Source organism: Onychostoma macrolepis, chromosome 11, assembly GCF_012432095.1.
Source record: "Onychostoma macrolepis isolate SWU-2019 chromosome 11, ASM1243209v1, whole genome shotgun sequence".
Lineage (NCBI taxonomy): Eukaryota > Metazoa > Chordata > Actinopteri > Cypriniformes > Cyprinidae > Onychostoma > Onychostoma macrolepis.
In genome coordinates, this window is record NC_081165.1 from 25,810,491 (window position 1) to 25,837,045 (window position 26,555).

At 36.0% G+C, this 26,555-nt stretch overlaps 3 protein-coding genes across 5 annotated transcripts; 2 read left to right on the forward strand and 1 right to left on the reverse strand.

Annotated features, from left to right (window-relative positions):
- Positions 1-1,363: 1,363 nt before the first annotated feature.
- LOC131549273 (serine/threonine-protein kinase NIM1) lies at positions 1,364-26,168 on the reverse strand. Of its 3 annotated transcripts, none has more exons than XM_058791289.1 (4): positions 25,676-26,168; positions 8,558-8,848; positions 6,293-6,561; positions 1,364-4,010 (listed from the first exon to the last, which is right to left on the reverse strand). In XM_058791289.1, exons 2-4 carry the CDS (start codon positions 8,685-8,687, stop codon positions 3,258-3,260), a joined length of 1,152 nt encoding a protein of 383 aa, XP_058647272.1. In that variant the 5' UTR covers positions 8,688-8,848; positions 25,676-26,168; the 3' UTR covers positions 1,364-3,257. The 3 variants fall into 3 exon arrangements, with proteins under 3 accessions (XP_058647272.1, XP_058647270.1, XP_058647271.1); XM_058791287.1 differs by lacking the exon at positions 25,676-26,168 and adding an exon at positions 13,126-13,236; XM_058791288.1 differs by lacking the exon at positions 25,676-26,168 and adding an exon at positions 11,175-12,933.
- Positions 13,152-15,961, forward strand: pole4 (polymerase (DNA-directed), epsilon 4, accessory subunit). The gene is made up of 4 exons (XM_058791291.1): positions 13,152-13,529; positions 14,980-15,064; positions 15,168-15,209; positions 15,690-15,961. Exons 1-4 carry the CDS (start codon positions 13,287-13,289, stop codon positions 15,701-15,703), a joined length of 384 nt encoding a protein of 127 aa, XP_058647274.1. The 5' UTR covers positions 13,152-13,286; the 3' UTR covers positions 15,704-15,961.
- ccl44 (chemokine (C-C motif) ligand 44) lies at positions 19,994-22,920 on the forward strand. The gene is made up of 5 exons (XM_058791292.1): positions 19,994-20,131; positions 20,489-20,618; positions 20,935-21,082; positions 21,193-21,225; positions 22,088-22,920. The coding sequence occupies exons 1-5, from the start codon at positions 20,071-20,073 to the stop codon at positions 22,094-22,096; spliced, it is 381 nt and encodes a 126-aa protein (XP_058647275.1). The 5' UTR covers positions 19,994-20,070; the 3' UTR covers positions 22,097-22,920.
- Positions 26,169-26,555: the final 387 nt, after the last annotated feature.

Genomic DNA, 26,555 nt, shown 5'->3' on the forward strand with positions numbered 1-26,555 from the left:
AATACAATTAAGTGCACTTCTTTTCACAAGGGTATAGCTAAATCCCAATGTGCACACTATGTGTGTTGGAGTATGCGATTAACAGATTGTGATGAAGCTAATGATAATGATAAGAGAAATAATAATAAACATATATTATGATAAAAAGACTAATACTGTGGATTAACACTTTGGTAAGCAAATTAGTGATTTTTTCACTTTCTTCAGTATCATTCATAAATAAATAAATAAAGCAGTATGAGGCCCAAGTTTATAAATATTTATTTTATTTATGGTCTATATAGTCTCCTCAGATTTTAGAGAAAGCGCTCTCTATCAGTGAGGTGGTGGAAGTGCATTGTGTTTGAATGTGAGCACAACCAAACAAATCTTATTTTAAGTTCTTATTTTAAATTTGAGGCATCCTATGGTTCAGAAAGGCAGTTTAACAGGATAGAGATCTTGCCCCTTACATATAAGTAGGTTGCACACTAATATCTAAGGATATATCTAAATGGAAAAGAAAAGCTGAATTGTTAATATTGTGAAATATATGGTAGGTGGCAGTTTTGATATCAAAGCACATCAGTGTTCTTTTGTGATCTTCACAAGTCATTGATTGCACTTTTTGGTGCCAAAGCATGTGTGAACAAGTCTGGAATGAGCGGCCAAGAAGAGGATTGCAAAATCCATATCAGACAGCAAACTGCCAATCACTTTGAAGAAACCATGAACGCTGCAAGCACAAACTAGTAGCGTGCAGGAAGTGCACAAGTGTTGCGAAATTGAGGCCAAATGAATTCACAAAGACAGGAAAAGAAACAGTTCGTACCGAGGACAATAAATCTCTGGCATGCTTTGAGCGTCTAAAAAGATTTGAAAGGATGTTTACTCAAGGGTCCTGTTGCTGTGAAGATAGGCTGTTATATGAGAGATGTTTATGATAAGAGAGTCTAAACTTTACATGCTTAACAATAGCCAGGAACATTAAGCCTGTGTTTTTGTGGTTGACTGGGTCAATATAATGCTTGGCTTGAAAAATCTAAGGACAGTTAATCCAGTCCCACATGTATTTGCACTGGAAACCTTATCCAAATTGAGCAATTCAGAGGATCCAGTTAAAAATAAACTCCGTTAATTGGCTGTTTGGATTGGATAGTCCGATGTGTAATTAATCACCAGGGTACATATTTACTATTTGTTTTGTTTGTTTTCCCAATTCATCACAGAACAAGATGCATTGGATTACGTAAGAAAATAAACAACTCTGTGATATACTTTTTGATCAGATGTTGCTCAATGAGATAACCACAGTTTTCATGCATTATAGAGATGTACACAGGTGATATACTGTATATATTTTATTTAAAAATCCAGGTTACATTTCATGCCAAAATAAAATGAAACAATACATGTATTGCATAAAGCTCCTTAAGTTTTTTTTTTCTATGACATTTTCTCATATTATTCTCATATATATCCATATTCAATATACAAAAATATAATACAATGTATTTTCAAGTGGCATCTGAAATTTATGACATAACATTATATGAAATGTTACATATCATATTAGCAATGTACAATACATTTGTCTCAAACAAAAAGCTGTTAATATTAACATGCAATCATGTAACAATAAATCACATGCAATGCTTGACTGTAAATTGATAATTAAACATCATGCTGCAAATGACGCAATGGTATAGTAACAATTTCACATCTATGTCATGTCATTGAGTAATATAAGGTTTAGTAACATGAAATGTATCTCTAAATATGATTTAGAAAGTCGAAGGCATATGTGTGTATCTACAAAACACTATTATGCCTGTAAAAACAGCATCTTGGCAGATCTCCTCCATTCCTGATATGAATGTGCCATGGCTTGTTTCCCTTATCAGGGAAAATAAAGATGATTAATTCTATAGAATACGAAGTAATCGCTGATACCACAAGCTTTTTATAAAGCACCACGCTAATTTAACAGCTGATTAGCGTTTAATCCTTTACATACAGTGCATACATTCAATGAAAACACTGCCTGAGATCAGCTGACGGTGGAGTCCAAAAAATAAGCATCAAATCTGTCAGGCTTTTGTAAAAATACATGTGAACTTTGTTACACAAGCCCAGAACAGCCAGTAACCAGTTCATAGCAAATATTTACTACACTCAACCATCAGCTGTGGCTCCGAAACAAACAACATCTCAAACATTCAAGCATTCAGTGATACAACAATGTATCAAATGTTTTCCTAACCGTTAAGTATTGGCCACATCTCCGTATTCAACTTGGCAACAGTAAATGACCACTTACGGATCGACTGCAAAATAAAATGTGTGCTGCTTATATAAAATGTTTTTATTTGTATATAGGCTGTTGAATGAAAAGCAGCTGTATCAACATATTTCAATGAGGTCTAAAAGTCTGAGACCTTTGTGAAAAGAGTTTATTGTTGTTGAACAAAGCGACATGCAAAATAAACAAGAAGTATTTCAAATTTAAGCAAGTGGTCTCAGACCTTTGGTCCCCACTGAACCCTGCAGATTTTGTAGAATAGAATAAAAAAAAATGCAATGCAACTGATTTATTCTGATTAATTTGAGTATTTTTTTCTATTATAATGATTCAGGCCAGTCCAGAGCTATTCCTTAAAAAAAAAAAAAAGATTCCGCTCATGAGAGCCATTCATTTCAGGAATCAAGATGTCGCACTGTATGATTAATTTCAGGAATTGGGCTACACTTGTTGTGCTGTATTTTGATTTACTAAAAGAAACTAACTCATAAGAGTCATTTGTTTTGGGAATCAGGCAACACACGATTCACTATGTTCTTGATTCATTCAAAAGAACCATCTTGTAAGAACTTTTTGGGAATCGGGCTACATTTGCTGCGCTGTATTTAGATTAATTAAAAACAACAGACTCATAAGAGTCATTTGTTTTGGGAATCGGGCTACAATTGATGCACTGTATGTTTCTGATTCACTAAAAAAGAACCGACTCATCAGAGTCACTCGTTTTGGGAATCAGGCTACACTTGTCGCGCTGTCATTAAATCACTTACAGTACTAGATTCAGCAGCAGATAAACACCAAATAAAGGGAACCTTTTAATTTGGTATATTACAAAAATATGATCAAATGTAAAAGACTGATCTTAGTAATTTTGGTCAATTTGTAATTAATCGCAAAAAACAGCACAATTTCATACATGTAAATTCATTACTTCCTAGAGCATGGCATCAAACCATGAACCATTAAAAGGAGGTCTTCATAAGACGTTACACACTGCAGAAGGATTGTGCTTAGCAGTTGCGTTGTTGGCCCAGTATGTCTTGGTACCAAATTCCTCCGGGTACAGGGCGGAATATCCTACCGCTTCCACGGATCTCCTTTTCTGGATGCGGTGCAGCAGGATACGGTAGATTCCTGTTATTGGGCTGCGACAGTCAGTGCAGGTGTTATTCTGCAGGTGCGTGCCACTGATGCCCAGCTCGCTCAGGGCCGACTTCACTTCCTGTTCCTCCACGCACAGACTCTTTGCAGGGTCCGTCAGGTAATTGGGCGTCGCACTGAAAGCAGGATAGGGTTTGGGGTATTCGATGCCCCTCAGCCAGGAGCATACCATCAGCTGTGACACAGTGGTCCGGTCCACAGGCACAGGTCTCAGCATGCCTTTGATGGCCAGTTGGCAGGAATCAGGGACGTAGGGCGGGATGCTGTACGCCCCCTGCAGGATGCAACGTTTCAGTCGGCCTAAGTTGTCGGCGTAGAAAGGCATGGTGGCGGTTACCATAAAGTAGAGTAGGACGCCCAGCGCCCAGATGTCCACATAACGGCCCACGTAGCTTTTGTCTCTGAACAGCTCAGGGGCCGCATACGGCGGGGAGCCGCAAAACGTGCTCAGAGTTTCAGTCGGCTCACTGACAACACTGAAACCGAAGTCACCTACTTTGATGCAGTAGCATGTGGTGTAAAAAATATTTTCTGCTTTCAGGTCGCGATGGACGATGTTGATTTCATGCTGAAAAACAAACAATGAAATATAAAGATCCATTAGACTGAATTATACCTTGCAAAATGATGTGTATACATATGTATGTGTGACCCTGAACCACAAAACCAGTCATAAGTCATTTTTTGAAGGCTGAATAAAAAAAAGCTTTCCATTGATGTATGGTTTGTTAGGATCGGACAATATTTGGCTGAGATACAACTATTTTAAAATCTGGAATCTGAGGGTGCAAAAAAAATCTAAATACTGAGAAAATCGCCTTTAAATTTGTCCAAATTAAGTCCTTAGCAATGCATATTACTAATCAAAATTTAAGTTTTGATATATTTACAGTTGGAAATTTACAAAATATCTGCATGGAACATGATCTTTACTTAATATCCTAATGATTTTTGGCATAAAAGAAAAATTGATAATTTTGACCCATACAATGTATTGTTGGCTATTGCTACAAATATACCCGTGCTACTTATGACTTACGACTACGTAAATGTAATTCAATGAATTTTGCTGATCAGTCTTAATTAATAACTATATTTATCATACAGGGTTTTGATCTGTCAGTAAAAAAAAAATGTGCATGCATTACAGAATTTAATGAATTTTTATGTTTCTGAAAAAAAGTCACTTCTGCTCAGCAAGGTTGCATTTATTTGATCAAAAATACAGTAAAAACAGAAAAATTGTGTGAAATAATATTACCATTTAAAATAACTGTTTTCTATTTGAATATATTGTAAAATGTCATTTATTGCTGTGATCAAAGCTAAATTTTCAGCATCATTACTCCAGTCTTCAGTGTTACAAAATCCTTCAGAAATCATTCTAATATGCTGATTTGCTGCTCAAGAAACATTTCTGATTATCAATGATGAAAGCAGTTGTGCTGCTTAATATTTTTGTAAAAAAACGTGATGTAGAAACCTTTTTTTTGTTATTTGATGAATAGAAATCTTTTGTACCATTATAAATGTCTTTACTTTTTACTGACACTTTTTATATATTTAATGCTAAAGTATTAAAGGGGTCATATGATGCGATTTCAAGTTTTCCTGTGTTTCGTTGTGAAAGCTAAACTACTTTGTTTGGGTTTCCAAAAGAGGACACAACTAGAAATCAGTGGTTAAGTTGTATTTACAACACTGTTCCAGAACAGTTCAACCCAAATATTAGAGTGTGTGCAGCGCATTTTACAGAGGACTGTTTCCTGAACCTGGGAGTAGCTGCCAGCTGCTCAAAGGCTGTTTCTATAAAGTGGAGCAATTCCATCTTTGCAAGGACAGTCTGGCACTTCTGACTCACAGCCTGTAAGTATGTTTTCTTATTTAAAGAATTTGCCACTGACTATTCAAACACGAGTTTTGAGCTGTGTAGAGTAGTGCTTGTTGTTTGTCGTTTCTCCGATCACAAATGCAGACATGGTAAAAAGACAGTATAAGTCATTATAACCAGTAATTATGTCCCCACTGGATGCAACAAATGCCTCGTTTGTAATGGGTTTTATTGTTTTTGTGTCATCGCGCCGGGACACGGCATCACGATATGGTAAGTGGCGTAACATTTCCGTCTCACGCTTGAGGTATTCAGCCAATCACAACACACTGGATAGCTGGCCAATCAGAGCACGCCTCTCTTCTCATAACGATGAGCTTTGTAAAAATCGGCGCGTTTCAGAAAGGCGGAGCATAGAGGAGCAACAATAATGTACAGTATGTGGAAAATAATGAGTTTTTTTAACCTTAAACCGCATAAACACATTGCATTACACCAAATACACAAAATAATGTTATTTTTAGCAACGTCATATGACCCCATAATATCATTTGAAAACTATCGATCAATCTAAAATATAAAAATTTAAACGGTAATGTAACGTTAGTTAAAATCGGTGAAAATACAGTTGCAATTTTCAGTTAACAAAAACTAGACACCCAATCTACCTCTGACCAGAAATACTGGTAAAAACAAGTTCACCAAAATAATCGAATTGAATTGAAAAAAAATAAAACGACATGTCTCATAATCTATGTTTATACGATTTTTCAACCCATTTAATTAAAACTCAGAAGTACAATTGCTTAGAAAAGTAACAGTGCACCTATTCTCAACAAATCACTGGTATAATTCACGTTTGTAGCATGTGCAGGATGAGTAATGTAGTTTTAATACGGATTTTGAGGGATTTGTTCAAATTGTGAGTGATACAGGAAGCGATGCTTGTCCTCACAAGCAGCATTAATAAACAGGAGCTGTTGTCAGGTCGGACGAGGACAAGGCTGTGCTGCTCTCACCATGTATTTGATGGCTGAGATGATCTGGGCAAAGATGAGCTTGCTTTCCAGGTCTGACAGGCGCCCCCTGCTGGTGATGCGTGAGAACAGGTCTCCTCCGCTGCCGTACTCCATTGCCAGGTACAAATGCTTACTGGTCTCAAGCACCTCGTACAGACGCACAATGTTCGGATGGGAGAGTTTTTCCATGCAGATGATCTCTGAGGTAAATAGATTCTGCGACTTCTTGTTGAGACGCGCCTTATTGAGGATCTTTACAGCAACACGCTCTGTGAGACAGAGAGAGGGAAGTGTGTTAAATCACAGTGAATTATATTTGGAGAAATCCATGTTATTCAAACGTAGCAGGGGAGCTAGTGAAATATTCAAGTGGCCTTTTTACCTTAAAATCTTAGTAAAGGTCTTTAAAAAATATGTGGCAGAATGCTAGAGAGGCCTCCCTGCTGTGCTGCTTTCAAAAGGCATCTCAACCAGCCCACCAAAAATATTAGAGCGATTCACAGAGGGGGTGCTGTAAATCTGATGGATTACATGAGTGGATCAACTCGTGGTCACTGACGTCTACAGACATAGTTCGACTGTGCCGCCTGCTGTCAGGAGCTGCAAACTGACAGATCACAGCAATCCAGAGGGTGTAAAGTAGCAATGAAGCATTGACAGATATTTCTTTTTTTTCCCCCCATATTGTTAAGTACATCTGAGTGTAATGGATTCTAATGAAAGACAAAATGTAAAACGGGGACTTGGTTCTAAGCATTGGTTGTTAACTGGATTTTGAAAATTCATCTGCCAAAAATTGAGTCAGATGAATGACAGCTTGCAGAGAAGAGGGAAGACTGAGTTTAAAGGGATAGTTTACCCAAAATGAACATTTGCTGAACATTTAAGGTCATCAAATATGTAGATGAATTTGTTTCTTTATCAAAACAGCTTTAGAGAAATGTAGCATTCCGTCACTTGCTCAGCAATGGATGCTCTGCAGTGAATGGGTGCCGTCAGAATGAGAGTCCAAACAGCTGATAAAAACTTCACAATAATCCACACCACTTTAGTCCATCAATTAATGTCTTGTGAAGCTAAAAGCTGTGTGGTTGTAAGAGACAAATCCATCATTAAAACGTTTTTAACTTCCAACTAAAATATGAGTCCTCTCTCCACAATATTGCTTTCTCCAGCTATTTGGACTCTTATTCTGATGGCACCCATTCACTGCAGTGGATCCACTGGTGAGCAAGTGATGTAGTTACATTTTCTCATGAGATCAGGTTGGAATTTTCATTTCATTCCAACTATAAAATATCTAGTTCAAACTAAGACTATTTAATGTTATACAAAATAGATACAAATCACTTTTAATACATTTTATTAAATAAGTATCTGATTTACACCTGCAGTGGCCCCATAAAGTATTTGGACATTTTAAATGTCCCTAACATTAAAGATTCAAAATACAGATATCAGTATTATATCACTTATTTGCCAATATGGTCTTGTTTTTACATTTAGACACCATTTCGATTGTTCAATGCACACTTAAAATAACTTTATTAATAAAAAGCAAGCAAATCTCAAAATTGATATATTATGCATACTGTACTTTATGTTGTGATCTCTATTCACTTGCAGCATATAAATGATTAATTATTTATATTAATGATTAATAATATGTCTAACATACATGGCACATTATTTAATTAATCATATTTATTTAATTATCATTAATTATTGAGTAATTGGTATCAGACAGAATTTCAGTAAAGCTAGTACTAGCACACTTTTCAAATAAAACATTCTGACTGCAAAACAAAGGTTTGAGCATTTGCTTTATGATTTGAGCATTGAATTATAGATTTAATTATGGCAGGTTTATACTGGGTTGATAATGAAAATACAAATGATGGGGTTTTTTTGACACTGTTCATGCTTCCCCGAATGAAATTGAGCATTTGATTTCACATTTTAGAAGCCATTTTGAGAGTTTTATTTATTTGGTAATTTGAGCATTTTAATTTAATTTTAATTTTTTTTAGGAAAAAACTTCCATAGTAACTAGCCTCGTATGCCCATTAAAAATGACCTTGCCACTTGTTGGTTAAATGTAATTGCAAACTGCAAAGTTAGCTTGGGAACCGGTATAACTTGTTTCCAAGTGCCACTTGATTTTAATTGATTTATAGTATTTCAGTTCAGATGTTATGGTATAAGTGTTCAAATACTATCTGTGGCCACTCAATGTAGAGTCATTCCACACACTGATCGTCTCACCTTTAGTCAAAGCGTGAACACCCAGTTTGACCTGGGAGAAATTTCCAGTCCCGATTTCTCCTCTGAGTTCATAGAAAGCAATCCTGCGGCCCAGCATAATGTCACTGATGACCTGGTCATTGTGGGACATGTCATACAGGACCCTCTCGAAGGCCGTCTGCTTCGCTCGTTGTTCAGGCGTCAGTGCTGGAGCTTTGCGTGTTTCTGCTTCCTTCTGGGCAGGTTGGGCCGCTGGCTCATTCTTTCCTTTTTTCCCGTGTCGCTTCGCCCAGACATTTAGTGTTTTGGTACCTTGGATGGGACAAATAAAAAAAGAAGACTTAAAATACCAGTCAAAATACTGAGGTTAATAAAAAAGATTGATTAAATGTAATTTTATGGATCCTCTATGATAAGAGTCGTGAAGAGTGTTTTAGGGTCAACTGAGTTCATTTTTAACCTTTAACCTTTCGTACCATTTTGTATTTCAAAGACAACAGTTGAACGCAATTGAGCATATTTTTCAAGTACATGTCTATAAAGAATAAATAATGAGACAATTCATTATTGCAACTAATAGGAGGTTTTGCATGATATTAAAATGGCTCTGGTACTGGCCTCGATGTTCGATTTTCCAGACTATTACAAGCAGATTTCCTACTTCAGTGTCATGATCCCTGTTGACCCCGTCTTTGAAAGGTTAAGCTCCTGTAAACCTTTCCTTCAGCATGGAAGGTCAATGAGAGGAAGTGTCTCAGTCTGCGGAGACTGACACGGCTATTGCTTCACATTTACATTTACCAAACAAACGTCAGGGCCTAATGGTTTTTATTTGTCATTTATTTTAAATATAAATAGTTACTGCATATAAACACTGCATATAAAATCGGTCTTGAAAGCAAAGATTACATGTTATCTTTAGGATCTATTATTTTTATTTAACCAAAAAAGAAAATGAATTTTTAATAAGATAATGTATTTAGGTTGATTCTGTTAAAATATTTGTTTACCTGAATAAAGCTAGTTCATTTAAATGCTACCATTTTTTTTCTACCAAAATCTAGTCACTGTATAAGTAATTTTTTGAGAGAAGTTAAAAATCTAATTCAAATTGATGCATTCAGGTTTTTAAGTTCTCTCAACTATTGTCTTAATAATCAGTTTGAGTTTGTTTGTTCAGTAAAGGCACAATGCCTCATTCAGCCAACAAATTCATCAAGACAGCAACAGATTTCTTGTTCAGCAAATTTTCATGAAGTAACAGTGAATTAATGTATTGTTTTGACAGCTAAGTTAGTGAAGTGAACTATATCTTTCTTTGTTACGGAACAGTAACTAAAACAGTGACAATCAACAAATGTCAAAAATGAGCTCTTACAACAAATAACTAACTATAATGACAAAATAACAGCAAAGGTTTAAATGAAGTTAGCACACAGCAAAACAATAATCTCCTCTAAAAACCATAATTTATTCATGCTGCAATGCATGCTATTAACTTACAAACCCTTAACATTTGTGTTTTAGTTGGGAAAAAATTTGGGGAATTACATCTGTCTGACTCTGGCATGGTTTTTTTAATGTAGTTTCATGAAAATTTCATGTCTTAGTATTTGGGACTCAAAAGGTTTCATAAACTGGAAAATACAGTTGCTTTTTTACAGAGTAGGTTGGTATATTGACATTATGGACCTTTTTTTTTCCTTTTTAAATGTAAGTTTAAATCTAAATCTAATTTAAACACCTAAAATGTTGCTACTTTATTTTTTACAGTGAAGTTCTTGCAACCACAGCTGTTTTACCATTAATTTCACAGATTCTTTTCATTAAAGAACTAATACTAAATGTGAGACTTGCATGGCACCAGCATATTGAAATTACACGTTGAACACCCTTTTGGAATATCACATTTGTCACAGAGTTGTTCTTGTATAAGCCTAATCCATGACTGCATGTCCTTTCTATTTTGGTTAAAATGTCCAGTATGTCTGCGCTAGAGGCGAGATCAGGCTTGTAAGTCTGAATAGGAAAGTCTTTAAGAAGGGTGGATTAGGAACCTCTTTAAGACCATGCATCACAGTTTGCAGACTCAACACACTTCTAAAAATAAACAGGATATCCACTGAACTACTTTCAATATCAGTAACACCAATGCTGCAAGAAAAATAAATAAATAGTTGGGAACGCATAGGACTTCACTTAATGACACTGTTTTCATTAATGACTTTTGATACAATGTTTTGCATTGACGAAAAAAAAAATCTAAATAAGTGTCTTAGATATCACTTAAACTGTACAAAATTACAAATTTTTTTAATGTATCTATTGGACACATGTCTATGAAACCGTTCAACATATTTAACAAACAACAGTGTTTAAGCGCAAGCGTTGACATTAAAGATTTAAAACTTAATATTCAAGATCAAAGAAAAAATGATGACATCTTATGCATACTGTAATTAATATGCAGTTAATATAGGATCACATTCATTTGTAAGAAAAATATCTTTAGAATTGTCTTTTGATATATTATTCATAATCTATGCAACTTAACATAACATGGTCCTACAAGGTGGTGTATTTCAAAATAATTTCAAAACTCTCCCTATACTCTATTCCATGAAGAAATATACTTTACCTGGTAGCTGTGGATCCTTCATGCTGGTGTCTGTATGAATGGACGTAGACAACAGCACGACAACCTCTCACTCTACAGTCTTCAATCCTCCAGCACTCAATCCAATTAGATGGACGTAATAATATCCATTGTAACACACCCCAGTGAAGCTGCGCAAAAGCTGTGTGCAGACAGCCGACTCGTGCAAAAGAATACTATTTTGATGGTAACAACAGCACGGCACTCGATACAGGGAAGACCTGTTCAGTTACGCAGTGATTTTAAACATCTAGTTCAAAACTGTTTTAAACTAATATTTAAACTAGATGATTAAACTGTGTTCAGACGACAAAATATTCTTCACAAAAGTCAGGTTGGGGCAAGCTGTCACATTTTAATTGAAGTCATGCAGTATGAGTATTATATGTTGAATTACACTTGATTACAATGGTTTTATATTTCTGTATTTACCTCATTTATAATTTTTTAATTATAATATTACTGTTTAAAAATGAGCTGAACAGCCCATAATAAACTGAAAAAAATAAATAAATAAATAAAGTATAAAGGCAGGTTCCCATTTTGTGACAGCTCACATATATACTCCAGAACTGTCTTTTTGCTAACCCTTGAATTCCACAAATTCTTCTAAAACTTGTTCTCAGTGTCATATTTCTTGGTCATACGATGGTGGAAAAACGCGTATCACTGCCCCAAGAATGCATAAAGCAGGTCAAATCGAAGGAAAGAAAGGGGGCAAATAAACATGTTTGGTAAATTAAAACGTTTGTGTATCACCCATTATTTTCATTTGTACATTAAATAAATAATTAACCTTAAATAATTAAATGAATAAAAAATCTCTCATGATTTAATCACCCTCAAGTTGTTCCAAACCTGTACGAATTTCTTTCTTCTGTTGAACACAAAAGAAGCTAACCAAACAGTTTCTGGTCCCAATTTATTTATGTATTTTTTAGTGCTGTCAAACGATTTTTGTTTACATAATATATGAGTGTGTACTGTGTATTTATTATGTATACATGAATACAAACACATGCGTGTATATATTTAAGAAAAATATAATGTTTATATATTAAATATATTTATATATGATATAAAAATACAAATGTATATTCATGTAAATATTTTCAAAATATATACTGAATGTGTGTGTATTTATATATACAGAATAAATAAACACAGTACACATGCATACATTACGTAAACAAAAACTTTTAATCGCAATTAATTAATCGCAATTAATTGTTTGACAGCAGTAGTATTTTTCCATACTATAGAAGTCAATGGAGACCAACTGTTAAATGATGGCACACTTCTTTTTTTTTTCTTTTGAAAAACTAATTCCGATACGGGTCATTTTTACCACTTTATGCATTCACGTATGTTTTTGTTGGTTTGTTTGTTTGTTTTTCATTTTATGGTTAATAGCTGTTTTGCAGCCAAGACTACAGGCTATGCACAAACTGACTTTCAAAATAAACCTACGAAAAGAAACCTTCACTGGAATAAAAAAAAAGTGACAACTAGCCCCTATCTCCCATTTACCAAACCAAATAGTTGCCACATCAAAAACGAATTATTCAAAGAATACCACAGTATTCAATGATACCATGGTACTATAATGACAACAAAGCAATGAAAATGAATTCTGGGGAATAATAAGGCATGAGATTAAGTGTACAGTATGGAATGGAATTAAAATAGGCCTTAATCCATTACACTGTTTATTTACTCCAAATTTTACCTTTCCCCTTATCAAATCTTTCTTTTCTTCTTTGTATAATCTTAAGTAGCCTATTAGTGGAGTTTTTACAGAATGTACTTCCTCTGTTGTTACTTAATCAGTTTATCTGAACTGAGGAAACATGTCATCTGTGATCAATTAAAAATCAACCTTCCTTGAAGTGTTTAATTTGTCAACAGCGCTGTTTAATGGACTTTACCTGACCTTTACAGAATGGAATGAGTTGACCCGCGAACATGACGTAGCGCTGTGACGTCTGTTCCGCCGTCCGCCTCGAGCTTGTGTTTACAGTCAGATTTGGCGGGAGAAGATTAGACGCTCCGCTTTCGGTTTGGAACGCGTTCTATTGCGAGCCGCGTGCGTCAATGGCGGCGACTGCGTCTGCAGCTCCCGCGGAGTCGGAGTTGGACCGCAGCGGAGCTGAGGACGAGCCCCGAAGCGCCGAACCGGAGGAGGACGGAGGAAACGGGCAAGCTGGGCCCACCGCGGCCGCGCAGCAGCACCGTCTCGCCAAGCTACCGCTGTCGCGCATCAAAACCCTGATGAAAGCCGATCCGGATGTGAGTCTGGCCAGTCAAGAGTCTGTGTTCATCATAGCTAAAGCCACGGTGAGATACACACACAAACACGTGCTGGATTCATCGCTCTCCACTCCCTTCTTCTGTCTCGCTGCCTATCAGGTCTATTCCGTCTCATTTCTGTAATGCCCATCTTTAATTATTTATATATCTGTCATATCAATTTCTGCTCTCTCAGTTCTGCCCGTCTCTTTGCATGTCAGATACATCAATTGATTATTTAGCATGTATTTTTAATATTTTCTATAAATAATATTGATATATTTTCATTAAATAGTAAGTTTTGTTTATATTTGTTCTAAATTTACCACATTTTCTCTATTAAAATATATATGGATTATTTACACACACAAAAAAAGAACCAAAAGCTGTAAATTAAAGGATTAGTTCACTTCCAGAATAAAAATTTCCTGATAATTTACTCGCCCCCATGTCATCCAAAATGTTCATGTCTTTCTTTCTTCAGTCGCAAAGAAATTAAGGTTTTTGAGGAAAACATTCCAGGATTTTTCTCTTGTGGGCTTCAATGGCGACTAATGGGTTGAAGGTCCAAATTGCAGTTTCAGTGCAGCTTTAAAGGGCTCTACACGATCCCAACCAAAGTGTTCTAGAGAAATAAAAATGTATATATTTTTTTTAACCACAAACAGAAAGAAATGAAGACATGAACATCTTGGATGAGATGGGGGTGAGTAAATTATCAGGAAATTTTATTCTGGAAGTGAACTCTGAAGAGAACAGGTAAAATGTTACTTTTTTAGAAAGCATTACTGATAGTTTGTACTTTTTTTTTTTTTTTTTTTTTTGATGTAAAATTGATGTAATTTATTGCAATTTCAACAAAACCATTTGTATGTTAGCCAGCTAAATTACATGATATTGATGACAAACCAGCAGCATTTGGAACAGAAATACAGAATCGATTACAGAAATGTTTTTAGGGCATAAAAATGGATGTACAGGTTTAGTACTGTCTATCTATCTGTAGTTTTGTTTGTCTGAGGTTCTGGTTGTAAAATTTATATCATTGTAAGACAGTCTCGGGTCACATTTAAACAATATCCCATGAGCAAATGTAATATGACTAAATATTAATAACCAATCACTGCTTTATAAAGGGTGACATGCTCATTAACAGCCAATTGTCTGTAATTGCCTCGGCAATTAAAATTCAGATTAAGTTCTCACAGTGCCAGAAAAGTTTTGACACAAATATTATGTACATAATATGAGAGAGGAGATGATTTGTTAAAAACATTTTAATACTACCGTCTAGGCTTGTCACGTTCATGGACACAGTGCTTGTCTGTCTGGATATTCTGAATTCCAGTTCCAATTAGGGCAGATTTATTGATATATATAAACTTTTTTCACAGGGCCTAGGACAAAATTTATGGATGGCCCCACCTGTACACTCGGGTGGGTAAAGACGACTATAGTACCGTTTTGTTAACTGAGATAATTATTCTTCTGCCCGCAGGAGCTTTTTGTTGAAATGATCGCCAAGGACGCTCTTGTTTATGCACAACAGGGAAAGAGAAAAACCCTTCAACGCAAAGACTTGGGTAAGTTATACGGTAAATTCTAAAATGGTTAAAGTAGAATTTTAAGTAAAAACATCAGTGGTGTTGATGCTGTAATGACTGGTGCTTTTTTCTATTTTGGCAGACAATGCTATTGAAGCAATAGATGAGTTTGCGTTTTTGGAAGGTAAGGGAGTCATAATTTAATGTTATTTCCTGCTGGAAATGGTCTAAAGGAGTGGGAGAATGTTTTATGGATCATTCTGATTGCCTATATTTCTTTCCTCCCTTCAAACCTAATTTTCCAAGAACTGTAAGCCTAAAACCAAACGATATTCTGCCATGGAGTCAGATTATATGTGACCACGAAGACCTTTGATTCTAGGAATTCAGAAATGAAGGCAGTTGGTAATAACATGGCTGTTTCAATAAAGATATACTGCTTTGTTGTCGAGAGTTTGGTTCACTTGGTTTTTGTGAAAGGCCAGCAGTAACCTGCACTAAATCTACTCGCAAAGGTGGTCTGGATATAGTTGATGTGACGGTTCACAGTATGAATGCAATCTGTCCTAAATCATGAGTTAAAATGGTAAATGGTTAAAACTAGTAATTCATCCGTGTGTTTCTTTACATTCATCTATTTGCTTTCTTTGTCACTCTTGTTTAGGAACCCTGGACTGACAGAAAAGGTGCATAAATATGAATATAAAGACTGTCAACAAGTTCTGAATTTGCATTTGAGAACTCAAAAGAGAGGAAAAATGGCTGGAACGTGGGTTTTTTTTTTTTCTCCATTGTGATGTTGGTAATGCTGGTAATTAGCCGTTTGATAAAAATGGAGAGTTGTCTAGGTTGTAAAGTGACAATTGTATTTTTCAATATTCTGGGATTCTTATAACAATGTTGAGTGTTTAAATAAAGTAAAGTTCTTTTATCTTTTTCTAAAGAGTGTTGTGTGTTCATTGCACGAGAGGGGGAAAAAATGATTTGTGCTTCTTTGAGTGTTTCAAACTTTTAATTATTAGCAGTAAGGCTGGTCGGCAGATTATGCTGAATTCTGAATTGTTTTGCCCACTAAGACCAGAAAATAGGCCTTTCTTTTGACCAACATGTGGGGAACCTACAACAGTTTTTGTTTTTACATGCCATTATTCTGGTTGAGCATATTTTAATGATTGGAAATGGAAACATTTAAATTATGGCTTCTCTGTAAACAATAGTAAAAAGTACAGTAAAATGCATGTAGACTTGTCTAAAATGTATGTCCATCCAAAATTAATAACGATTATTCCATTGATAGCAAATAAACTATAATATATTTCATATATTTGATGGCACTAACCTGGCAAACTGCAATCAGTTCTTATTTGAAATTCCTTTTCTTACTGCAAAAACAATTAATTTCAAGAACTGTCGGAAGAACTACTTTTGTGTCATTATGGCACACTTGAAGCCTAAAATGACAAACGGGAACCCTACAGTCTTGTAGACTCGTGGACAATCCAGTGAAAAAGAATAAAAGTCCACAGCCACCATATGTAAACGGTAGCTGAATAGAATAAAATCTGACTGACGCTTGTGACTTGGCAAGCGCTTTGCAGGTTTGTCTTTAATATGGATCAGACGGTCAGTGAAAGGACTATGATCAGTGCGTCGTCTGAGGCTATTCCATAATCAGACTGCCAGTCTACCTCAATATCCAGGACGAAATGGGTATCACTGTTTACCTCTAAATATCTAGGACTTTGTCTTCAGGCACGCAGCTTTAAGACAAGATTTTACATGCCAACTTATCCAAAGATTTTTATGAATCACCAGGTCAGGAGGAACTGAGCAGCATGATCATCGCAGCATAGCATGTGTTTTTCCTGAGATTTAACTAAAGCATGTCCCCAGGGGAAAACAGTCTGACTTGAATGGATAGTTCTGGTGGTCTCGCAGTGTGAGAGATGCTGTCTATCCAGCAGAAATAAAAACGTTGCCAAAAAAAATCGAAAACCAATATTTGATGTTAGTTTAGTTGGCTTTCTGTCTTGATCCAGGACATAAAGTTAATTAATTTTAGATGAAGACAAGCAAGTATGCGAGTCATTACATGAGAAATTTAAGACCGTGATGAAGGACTCTAGTATGCATGCTGAGAATTCTTTGCATAGTTGTTTTTGTGTGGATGGTCTTTTGTAATTTGCTTCAATGACAAGTTAACAGAAGGACGCTGTACTGAAAAGGGACTGAACTCATCAGCTTCAATCTTTGAGATCTTTGTTCTCTGGAGAGCTAAAAGTTCATTAGTGTTCATCAGTATTGCTACTGCTCACACTAAGGGTTACGAATTTGAATAAACCCCTTAACCTGAAGTATTAAATATTCACATTGCATGTTCTTCATTGTTTGTTCTATATTGACACTGCAAATCGTACACTAAGATGCTTCACGATGCCATAGAAGAACCTTTTTGTCTAAATGGTTCCATAAAGAACCTTTAACATCTGAAGAACCTTTCTGTTTCACAAAAGGTTCTTTGTGGTGAAAGAAGGTTCTTCAGATTATATAAAGGTAAGAAAGAGGTGGTTCTTTAAAGGCAAGGCAAGTTTATTTATAAAGCACATTTCATGCACAGTGGTAATTCAAAGTGCTTTACATAAAAGGAAGTGAAATAGTCATTAAAAAAATAATAAAAACAACAATCAAAAATTTATTTAAAAAGAATTTAAAACAGTTAAGAATAGAAAATGATCACTTCGGACGTAGCACATTGCTCATTTAACAAATGCACAGCTAAACAGATGAGTTTTGAGTCTGGATTTAAATGTGGATTTAAAGAACCTTTGACTGAATGGTTCTTTGTGGAACCAAAAATGGTTCTTCTATGGCATCGCTTGAAGAAACTTTTGAAGCACCTTTATTTTTAAGAGTGTAAGGCTTTTGAGAAAAGGGGATTAATTTGTGTGTAATTTGTAATCCATAAAAGCAGACCAGAATGCACTCTTTTGATTAGATGCAGAACAACTTAGTATTCACACTGAAACCTGCTAAAGCATTTAGAACTGCATAGCCACGTCTCTGCATTGCGGCGAGTGTAGCTTAAGCAAAGACCACTTAAATTTTGTTTAGAATATATATAAAATGACACCGCCTGGGCAAAAACATTTTCACCGTCTGGATAAAAAAAAGCAAATACTTAAGATTTTAGAATTGCATTATTATTGCCGTTATTATTATGTTTCTAGCATGTTTTGCAACAATTCTTTTAATCCTAACTAATGCAGTGTGTAGCTTTTCATTTCTTAAACAAACATGCTGGAAGGCATACCCATGTACACATCCATGAAATACAAAGATTCATCAGGCTCAGACTATGAAAGATTGACCACCACATGTCCTGATATTAACCCCGTTGAAAGTCTTTGGAATGTGCTGGAGTTGACTTTACACTGCTGTCCAAATAAAGTTGCACACTAATAATTTGTTGGACTGTCTTTAGCATTGATAACATTTTGAATTTGTTGTGGCATTGTTTTGACAAAGTTATGCAACATCACAACACTTATTTCCATCATAAGTTGCATACATTTTTTGGCCAAGATCTTGAATTTGACAATGGGAGAGTCAAACCACTCTGTAAAGTCACATCCCAAAGTCTTCAAATGGGTTTCAGCTCAGGCCTCTGTGGTGGGCAATTCGTGCATGAAAATGATTCCTCATGCTCACTGAACCACTATTTTACAATTTGGGTCCAATGAATCTTGACATTGTGATCCTGGAATATGTACATGGGTACATCTTCTGACATGCTTGTTTAAGAAATGAAAAGCTACACACTGCATCAGATAGGGTTAAAAAAAATCTAAAGTTTACATCTTGTAATTCTGACACTTTTTCTCCGAACTGCATAATACAACTTTTTTCTCAGAATTGTGAGATTTAAGCTCGCAATTGCGAGTTATAAAGTCAGAATTACAAAATGTAAACATGCATTTGAGAGAAAAAAGTCAGAATTGAGAGACAAAAAGTAGCACAATTACCTTTTTTTTTTTTAATTCACTGGTGGAAACGACTTCCATAAGTTTGATATATTCTGAATTTAGAATATTCTGAATGTAGGTGTTTTCGCTTAACAAACCCGTTATCTGACAAGGACTGCTGAAAAAAACAAAAAAAAAACATGTAAAAGTTGTGTGCATGCCTGTGAACTTGTTCTTGGTTCACAAAATGATCAGAGGTTTCTTTGAGCGGCAGCTGGCATGTTTTCTTCGGTGTGATACCTTAATTGCCAACAAGAAATGCAGGCAAGACGACTGGCCCATGGATGCGAGTGAGGTCATGGACTGGGTATGTTTTCACAGCTGAATTCTTGCACGCCTTACACACCCACCTTGGACACGCAGATGGCATATTTTCAATCTAATGATCCCAGGTATGCCAAAACCATAAAGTCCCAACACAGTTTCTCCACATGACTCAAGAAATGTCTGCACATGAATATCCATATTGATTCCTGATGTTTTGTTAATTCAAATGTTTTCTCACACTCCTCCCTGCAAGTCAGACCTCAGGACTGTATTTCATCATGCTCCAACATTTTGGACTGCAATAAATCATAAGTTTGCAAAAAGTTGGGCATTTTAATGTAAGGTGTTTCCTTCCCTTCAGCATTCGACGTCAGACCCATATATCATTGTGGACTGCTGTTTTTAATCTCGTTTCTTGAAATATCGGAAGAATTCGGTTTGGATTCCTTAATTATTGAGTTGTAAATTCTCAAGTAAACAGGGACAGTGGGCTCGAAATTGCAGCGATTATGCTATGCGTCGCACCAGCGCTCGCACAGCTCAACGTGTTAATTGAAGAGAGTTGTGTTTTTCTCAACAGTGAGGGGAGATGCTACGACTGTGAAAACAGCACACGAGGGGGGGAGCGAGGGAGATTGTGGGTGTGTTAGCGCGTGAGAGAAAAAATAGGGGAAGGGAGGGAGAGAGGAGAGAAATAAAAACAGCACAAGAGGACAGCAGGCAGCACGGAGGAAAAAATCCCTCTGAGGTTCCACCATGTTCCTGCAGACTGTCTCCATCCTCTTCCTCTCGGCCGTCCTCTTCGGCTGCCTGGAAGGTAAGGTGAAACTCTCCCTCGCATCTGATTGCGATGTTGGAACGGGGCGGTTGGGACCAGATCTGGGTGGGAGGGAAAGAGGCATAATGCTATGATAACCAGACCGGTTCAGGAGCTTCGGATGCTGGAGTTTTCACGCATGTCTGAAGATTTGAGGTGTGTTAAAGCATGATGGGAGGCACAGGAAGCTCCAAAAAGGAAAAAAAAGGAGTCCAAATTTGATTACGACACACGATTTCCTCTGCAAACTGTTGAGCAAGCCAGTTGATGCACACAGTTTACCATACTTAAAGATGGGTTCCAGGTGTGTTTCTGTGTTGAATTCTTCTGCTGGTTTGTGATTTCTGTCTATGCCAGGGAAGGGTGTGCAAATGCAGCGAGATGTTCAGTGCTGCATGCAGTACTCTCACGGCAAAGTCCGGACCAAAGATGTCCTGAGGTATGAGAGGCAGACGGAGGGGCCGGATTGCAGCATAAGAGCCATCATGCAAGTATTCCAGGCATCCTGGAGCAATCACAGACATGGAAAATATGCCCTATTAAAGCTCACAGGCATTGCCGTCTAAGCAGGTCAGATTTTTATTACTGAGAGCAGTAATTGTCAGGCAAGTAGAGCAAAAGAATGCACTCAGGCTGGGTGGACAATGCCCAAACTGTTTCTTCACCGAAGCCAATTTGGCCTGGGCTGACTTGAAGCGTAGCAGATTAAGAGATTTGGGATTTGCCGTATGTAAAGAGAGAGGTTTTGGAGGGAGCTCTCGAGATCTTGGCGCTCATGTTCTCGCTTGTTTCAATCATGACAGATTGTACACCAAAAAGGCGGTGAAGTGCGCTGATCCAAGGGACAGGAAGGTGAAGAGGTTACTACGGAAACTGAACCAGAGGCTGGGAGCCAAAGCCCGCAGGACCATGTGGCTACATCCGCATATGAATCTGCCCGTCATGTCGGAGGTAAGATCTGCGTGGATTTAAGGAAGTAACGGCACCATCGGTGTCCAAATAAAACTCTCTATGGTCCAGAAACGGAGTGTCTCGAAGTGTCATTTTCTCTTTATTGACAGGTCGCTGTTGTTAACTCCCAAAAGATGAACAAGGTAAACAAGAATCAGCAGGATGCCATTTCAGTGCAACAGTTCTGGAAGTAAAAATCCCATTCTTTTTTTCCTTCGATAAACTGATTTCTAGCAATAATGTATCAACCCAACAGACCTACCGTAAGCTCAGAGGTTAAGCAGTTATATGATTCTGTATACAGGCACAATCAATATGATTTTAACTTAATATGAAACAAAATTTTCTAATTTGGTAAGTTCCTAGTGAAGAACTACACTACTATAATCCTGATGAGATATCCACCAATCAGTGAAGTCGCCGTTACCATGGAAACAGAAATTTCAATCGTCCAATCCCATGACGAGTTGTATATAAGAATGCATGGATTTATAATTATTCTGACCTAGCCTATATATATATGTAATGACCAATATCAATATCAAGACTACTCAAGCCAATATATTTCCGATATCACCCGATAATGTCTAATATCAGTCGATATGGTATCGTGTCACTAGCTGTGAAAGGCTTAATCGAGTCTACCTACAATTTCAATCAACTTAGATTTCTATATATTTCATATGCTGTGTTTTGCAATACACCTGGTGTTCCATAGGCGATTAATAATTAAGAACTTTATAGTCACTAGTTTTATATTGTACCAGTTTCTGATTCATTTACGCAATTCGTAAAGCTTCATGAGATGAACAGTTCACTCATTCAAAAAATAGTTTTTCTGTACCACTGTCCAGTTTTTTTATTTTTCTTTCAGATTTTCCCTTTTCTGCTTTGAAACTAATTTTATAATCTAGTCTATTCGGTTTATGTTATACTTTCATGTCTTTGTAATCTTTGTGAATAGCCTACTGAAGTAATCACAGTTGTTGTTTTCTTTCCTTTTAGACCAAGTGAATGTTGAAGGAAGACAGGTGATTCATGAAACTCCAGCCTTCTCGCGTGTCACTGTTTTCTTATATGTTCTTATAAGAAAATACATGTAGACTCATAGCATTCACTACCAAACAGTATGTTATCCAGATATATTGTGATATTTAGATGTCCTCTCAAATGACTGTTAATCTATATGCCAAAGTATTCTTCTCTGAGACTTGTCAAAGGTTGTTTATAATCTCTGCAGCTATGTATAGTCTCTATAACTTATACAAGCTCTTCTATAGAGTCCAGTAAGCTGGTATGACTGTTCTCGATCAATTTATAGTGCAATTACAGATTATCTTGTGTATGTTAAAGCACAACTAATTTTTATATATAAAAATAAATGAAAATAGTGAGTATGATTTTGTTTTTTATTAAAACTACTAAACCGCGTTTTTCGCCAGGGTAAAAGTAGGCCACGTTTCACGCCGGTAATTTAGAAGCTGGGTTATCTCAGCTTTTTACCCGGGTTATGAAAGCCTGCTCCGAAGAAGGGTTAAAAGCGCTTTTGCGCAGTGTTTGAATTGCGTTAAAGCTCTTGGGGTTAACCAGAACCCACCCCCCCCACACAAAAAAGTTCACAGCAGTGACAGAAATTAATCTTTTCCAACAAGTTTAAAGTGATTTTTACCTTTTATGGGCATTTCAAAGCCTTTTGTTTTTCTAGAAGTGTGCATTATTTTGCGTCAAATTCTTATATTTAATCAATAAAGTCAATTAGAATAATAAAACATTTGGGGCTGTTACCAAACAAATAAAATCATTATCAACAAAATTCATCTTTGCAATGCAGAGGAAACACAGAAGCTGCATCTGAAGAGGCATTTAGATGTATTTATTTATACACACACTGTAGGACATGAATGCATTTAACCTGCAGTTTACAAATTTTAAATGAAAAGGTACTTTAAATGTGAAATTAAAACCTCCAGTAGGTGTCAGTAAGACACTGTTAATAAGTGAGTCATTGCGACTGAACCGAATCATTTAAACGGTTGATTCATTCAGGAACAAAACACCATCATGTTGCTCAGAGACGAAAAACAGTGCAGTTGCTGTGTTTGGGACAGAGGCGGACAAAGTACACAACTTCCTTACTTGAGTGAAAGTACAGATACCACTGGTCAAATACTACTCCACTACAAGTGAAAGTTGTAAAGACAAATTTTTACTTAAGTAAAAGTACGGAAGTACATGTTTTTAAAAGTACTTAAGTATCAAAAGTAAAAAGTAAATGCATTGTTTTATTGTCGCATTGTTGTATACTTACAATACCTTATGCCACTAATGCAACCTACTGAATACACTGATTAGCTTGTATTATCTTTGGAATTAAGAGCTTTTATGTTACCAAACCTATAGAAATGGAACAACTGAATGAAGATAATCATCTTTATTTTTGTATTTAACACCAGGAGTGTTAACTACATTGAACTCATTTTAATACTTTTTTTAAAGTTACAAAGTTCTTTTTCAAAGAGATATTGAAGTCTATGATATGGTTCATTTTAGGCAAACAAAGCAAACATTGAAAAGAAAACAAACCTTTAGTCTCTTCAGAAAACTGGATCGTACTCTCTCAGTATGGCCACGGGTTTGCAGGTTGCACCAAATAACCATCTTTTGAATTTTGCCATCAACTGATCAGTGTTCATAAAATACTCAGAAATCAGTGAAGTTCACAACATGTGGCTAGGGTTGGGTATTGTTTGAATTTTATCCATTCCGATTCTGATTCTGCTTATTGATTTCAATTCTTATTGATTCCCAGTTTAGATTCCAAAGTTTTCATTTAACGTACTTTTTGATCATTTGTTTGCACAGAAGAAGAAAAAAAGCATTTATGTGCAGTGTTTTGACAATAAAATAATGTTCAGATTCGTATACTTCCCTGACCAGTTTTTAGCAGCAATTTACCAGTAGGCCAAAGTTTATATATATATATATATATATATATATATTAGAAAAGTGAGGGCAGCAATTTTTGACAGATATATTAGCCTACCATTTGTATTGCCATAGTTTAACTACAAAAATCAAACTATAGTTAATATAATGAAACTATGGTAAATTTGTGGTTACTGAAGTTTTACTACAAATAGCATATGGTTACTATAGTGAGATAATAGTAAATTTGTGGATACTGTGATTTTACTGCAAATACCATAGTTATGGTTACTATAGTAAAAACATGGTTAATTTTCCAAAGGGCTTTAAAGAGTTAACACATGCCCTTTTAGAGCGCTTTTAGCTGTACAGTAGCACGGACGTTTACATTAGTTTAGCGGGGAAGATCCCGAGGTTGCCAGATTTGCGCAAAAAAAAAAAAAATCAGCCAAATGTCCATTCAAAGCAAGGCGGAAAACTTCAGGCTTAGAAATACTGTAACACTTGGCAACACAGGAAGGTACTGGCAGATCGCAGGCCGGATTTTCGCAGAAAAAAAGGTTCAGTGAATCTGAAAATGCACACACTGTAAAAACTGCTAATTATAACGACTTTCTACTTGGTGACCTTGATATAAATGTAGTTGAGTAAAAAGTACGATATTTGTCTTTCAAAAGTTAAAGTCGCAAGTTTCCAGAAAAAATAATACTCGAGTAAAGTACAGATACTCAAAAAGTGTACTTAAGTACAATACTCAAGTAAATTTACTTCGTTACTGTCCACCTCTGGTTTGGGATTATTTTTGTTGTCGAAATAGAGCAAAAACAGGCAATATGGTGTCTAAAACGCAAGTCTATTGATATTAACTTGTTTATTGAACTGTTGTATAGGCTAAAATCAGTATCACATTTGTGATTTTTGTGAGAAATGTCACTCTTCGTGTGATATTGATTAACTATATGAAATGATATAGCCTAAATATATACATTTTCTGCCCCCATGTCTTGAATGCATTTTATTAGACTGAATCATGCCGTGAAAGAACACACTCTAAATGAGCACAGTTAGTATAGTTAAGTACTCATAACTCCTGTTATAATCTTTATGATAAATTAATCTCTTTTATCGTACGTCCATCTGCACTTTTGTTGCTTTATGATGAGGGAATTCGCGAGTTTCAGTCTAAACAAAATTCAGCGATGACTAATCTGAACGCCTCTGATTGGCCACTGCATTCCTAAACTCAACAGAATCGTGTGTGATTGGTTATAATGAGCAACGCTGTAAAAATAAAACACGATGTTAACATGAGCTATTTTTAGTCTAAATGTAATACAGCAATCGAATCCTTTCATTTAATTTTCATTCTCACTAGTTTCATGTTTCAAGTATTATAGTTTTATTGAAAAACTAGGGAGGGGACCCCCCAAGTATATTTTTTGGGATGTTATGGGGGGGTCCTAATGCATATGGGAGGTCCTTTTGCGTTTTCAAACGTACAATGTGAAAGGACATGTTAATGATATGTGAATGTTAGAATGGCTAATCCTTAGCAACTTTGGTCATTCATGGAAACGGGTGTTGTAGCCTAAACTAAACAGTCATTTCGCGTTTGAGAGGAAAATGTCAAATAGTTACGTGAAGAGGAGTGAAGACTGTTATTCTTACCTTTATAGTCCACCGAAATGTCCAGTCAGGGTAAATTTGATAAACATAATAGGAGGACAAGCAGTATGCCGTTGTAAAAAACGGTTGCTTGCTGTATTCGTCCAATCAGCAACACGGACCTTGGCGCGAATTTTTAAATAAGAACTTTTGCCGGGGTTTAGGAACATACAGTGTTAAAGTCACTTTATGAATACCCAGGATTAATTGTTAACCTCATGTAAATTATGAGCAGTGTGATATCCCTTTAGCAGGGGTTTAGAATGACCCAGGGTTAATTATTTCACGTGTGAAAAAAATACATATTTGAGCAGCTTTTAGGTTAGATGAGCTTAATGAGATGACTTCTTTGACAACATTAGCATCTTAAAATATTGAGATATAAGATTAGACTTGTTTTACAAATAATTATAATCAAGAATATTAACAAAAATAATTCTATAAGTTTCCAGCATCTCTGCAAAATATTGCAAATAGGCTACCACTACACAACACAACATTATTTACTGACCATATTCATGTGGCTTGTGTCAAAAAATATTTTTCTGTAATGAATAAATCGCTATTATTTTTCCTATAACAGAGCTGAGCTATTGCGCTTTCCAGTGCAAGTAAATTTATACTGAGAGCAACTATAAGGTCATTTTTGTTTGATCAAAAGAAAGAAAGAGAAAAGAAATGTCAGATTCTTTACATTTCATGCAAGTGGCAGACACTTTTATCAAAAGCAACAGCATTCAAGATACTCATTATCAGTTCTTGCTTTCCCTGGGAATCAAACCCATGACTTGGCATTAACAGCACTGTGCGCTGCTATTTGAGTTACAGGAATGATATAGAAAAGTTCCAGTGACATATTTCCAATTTCCATTTTCAAAAGATT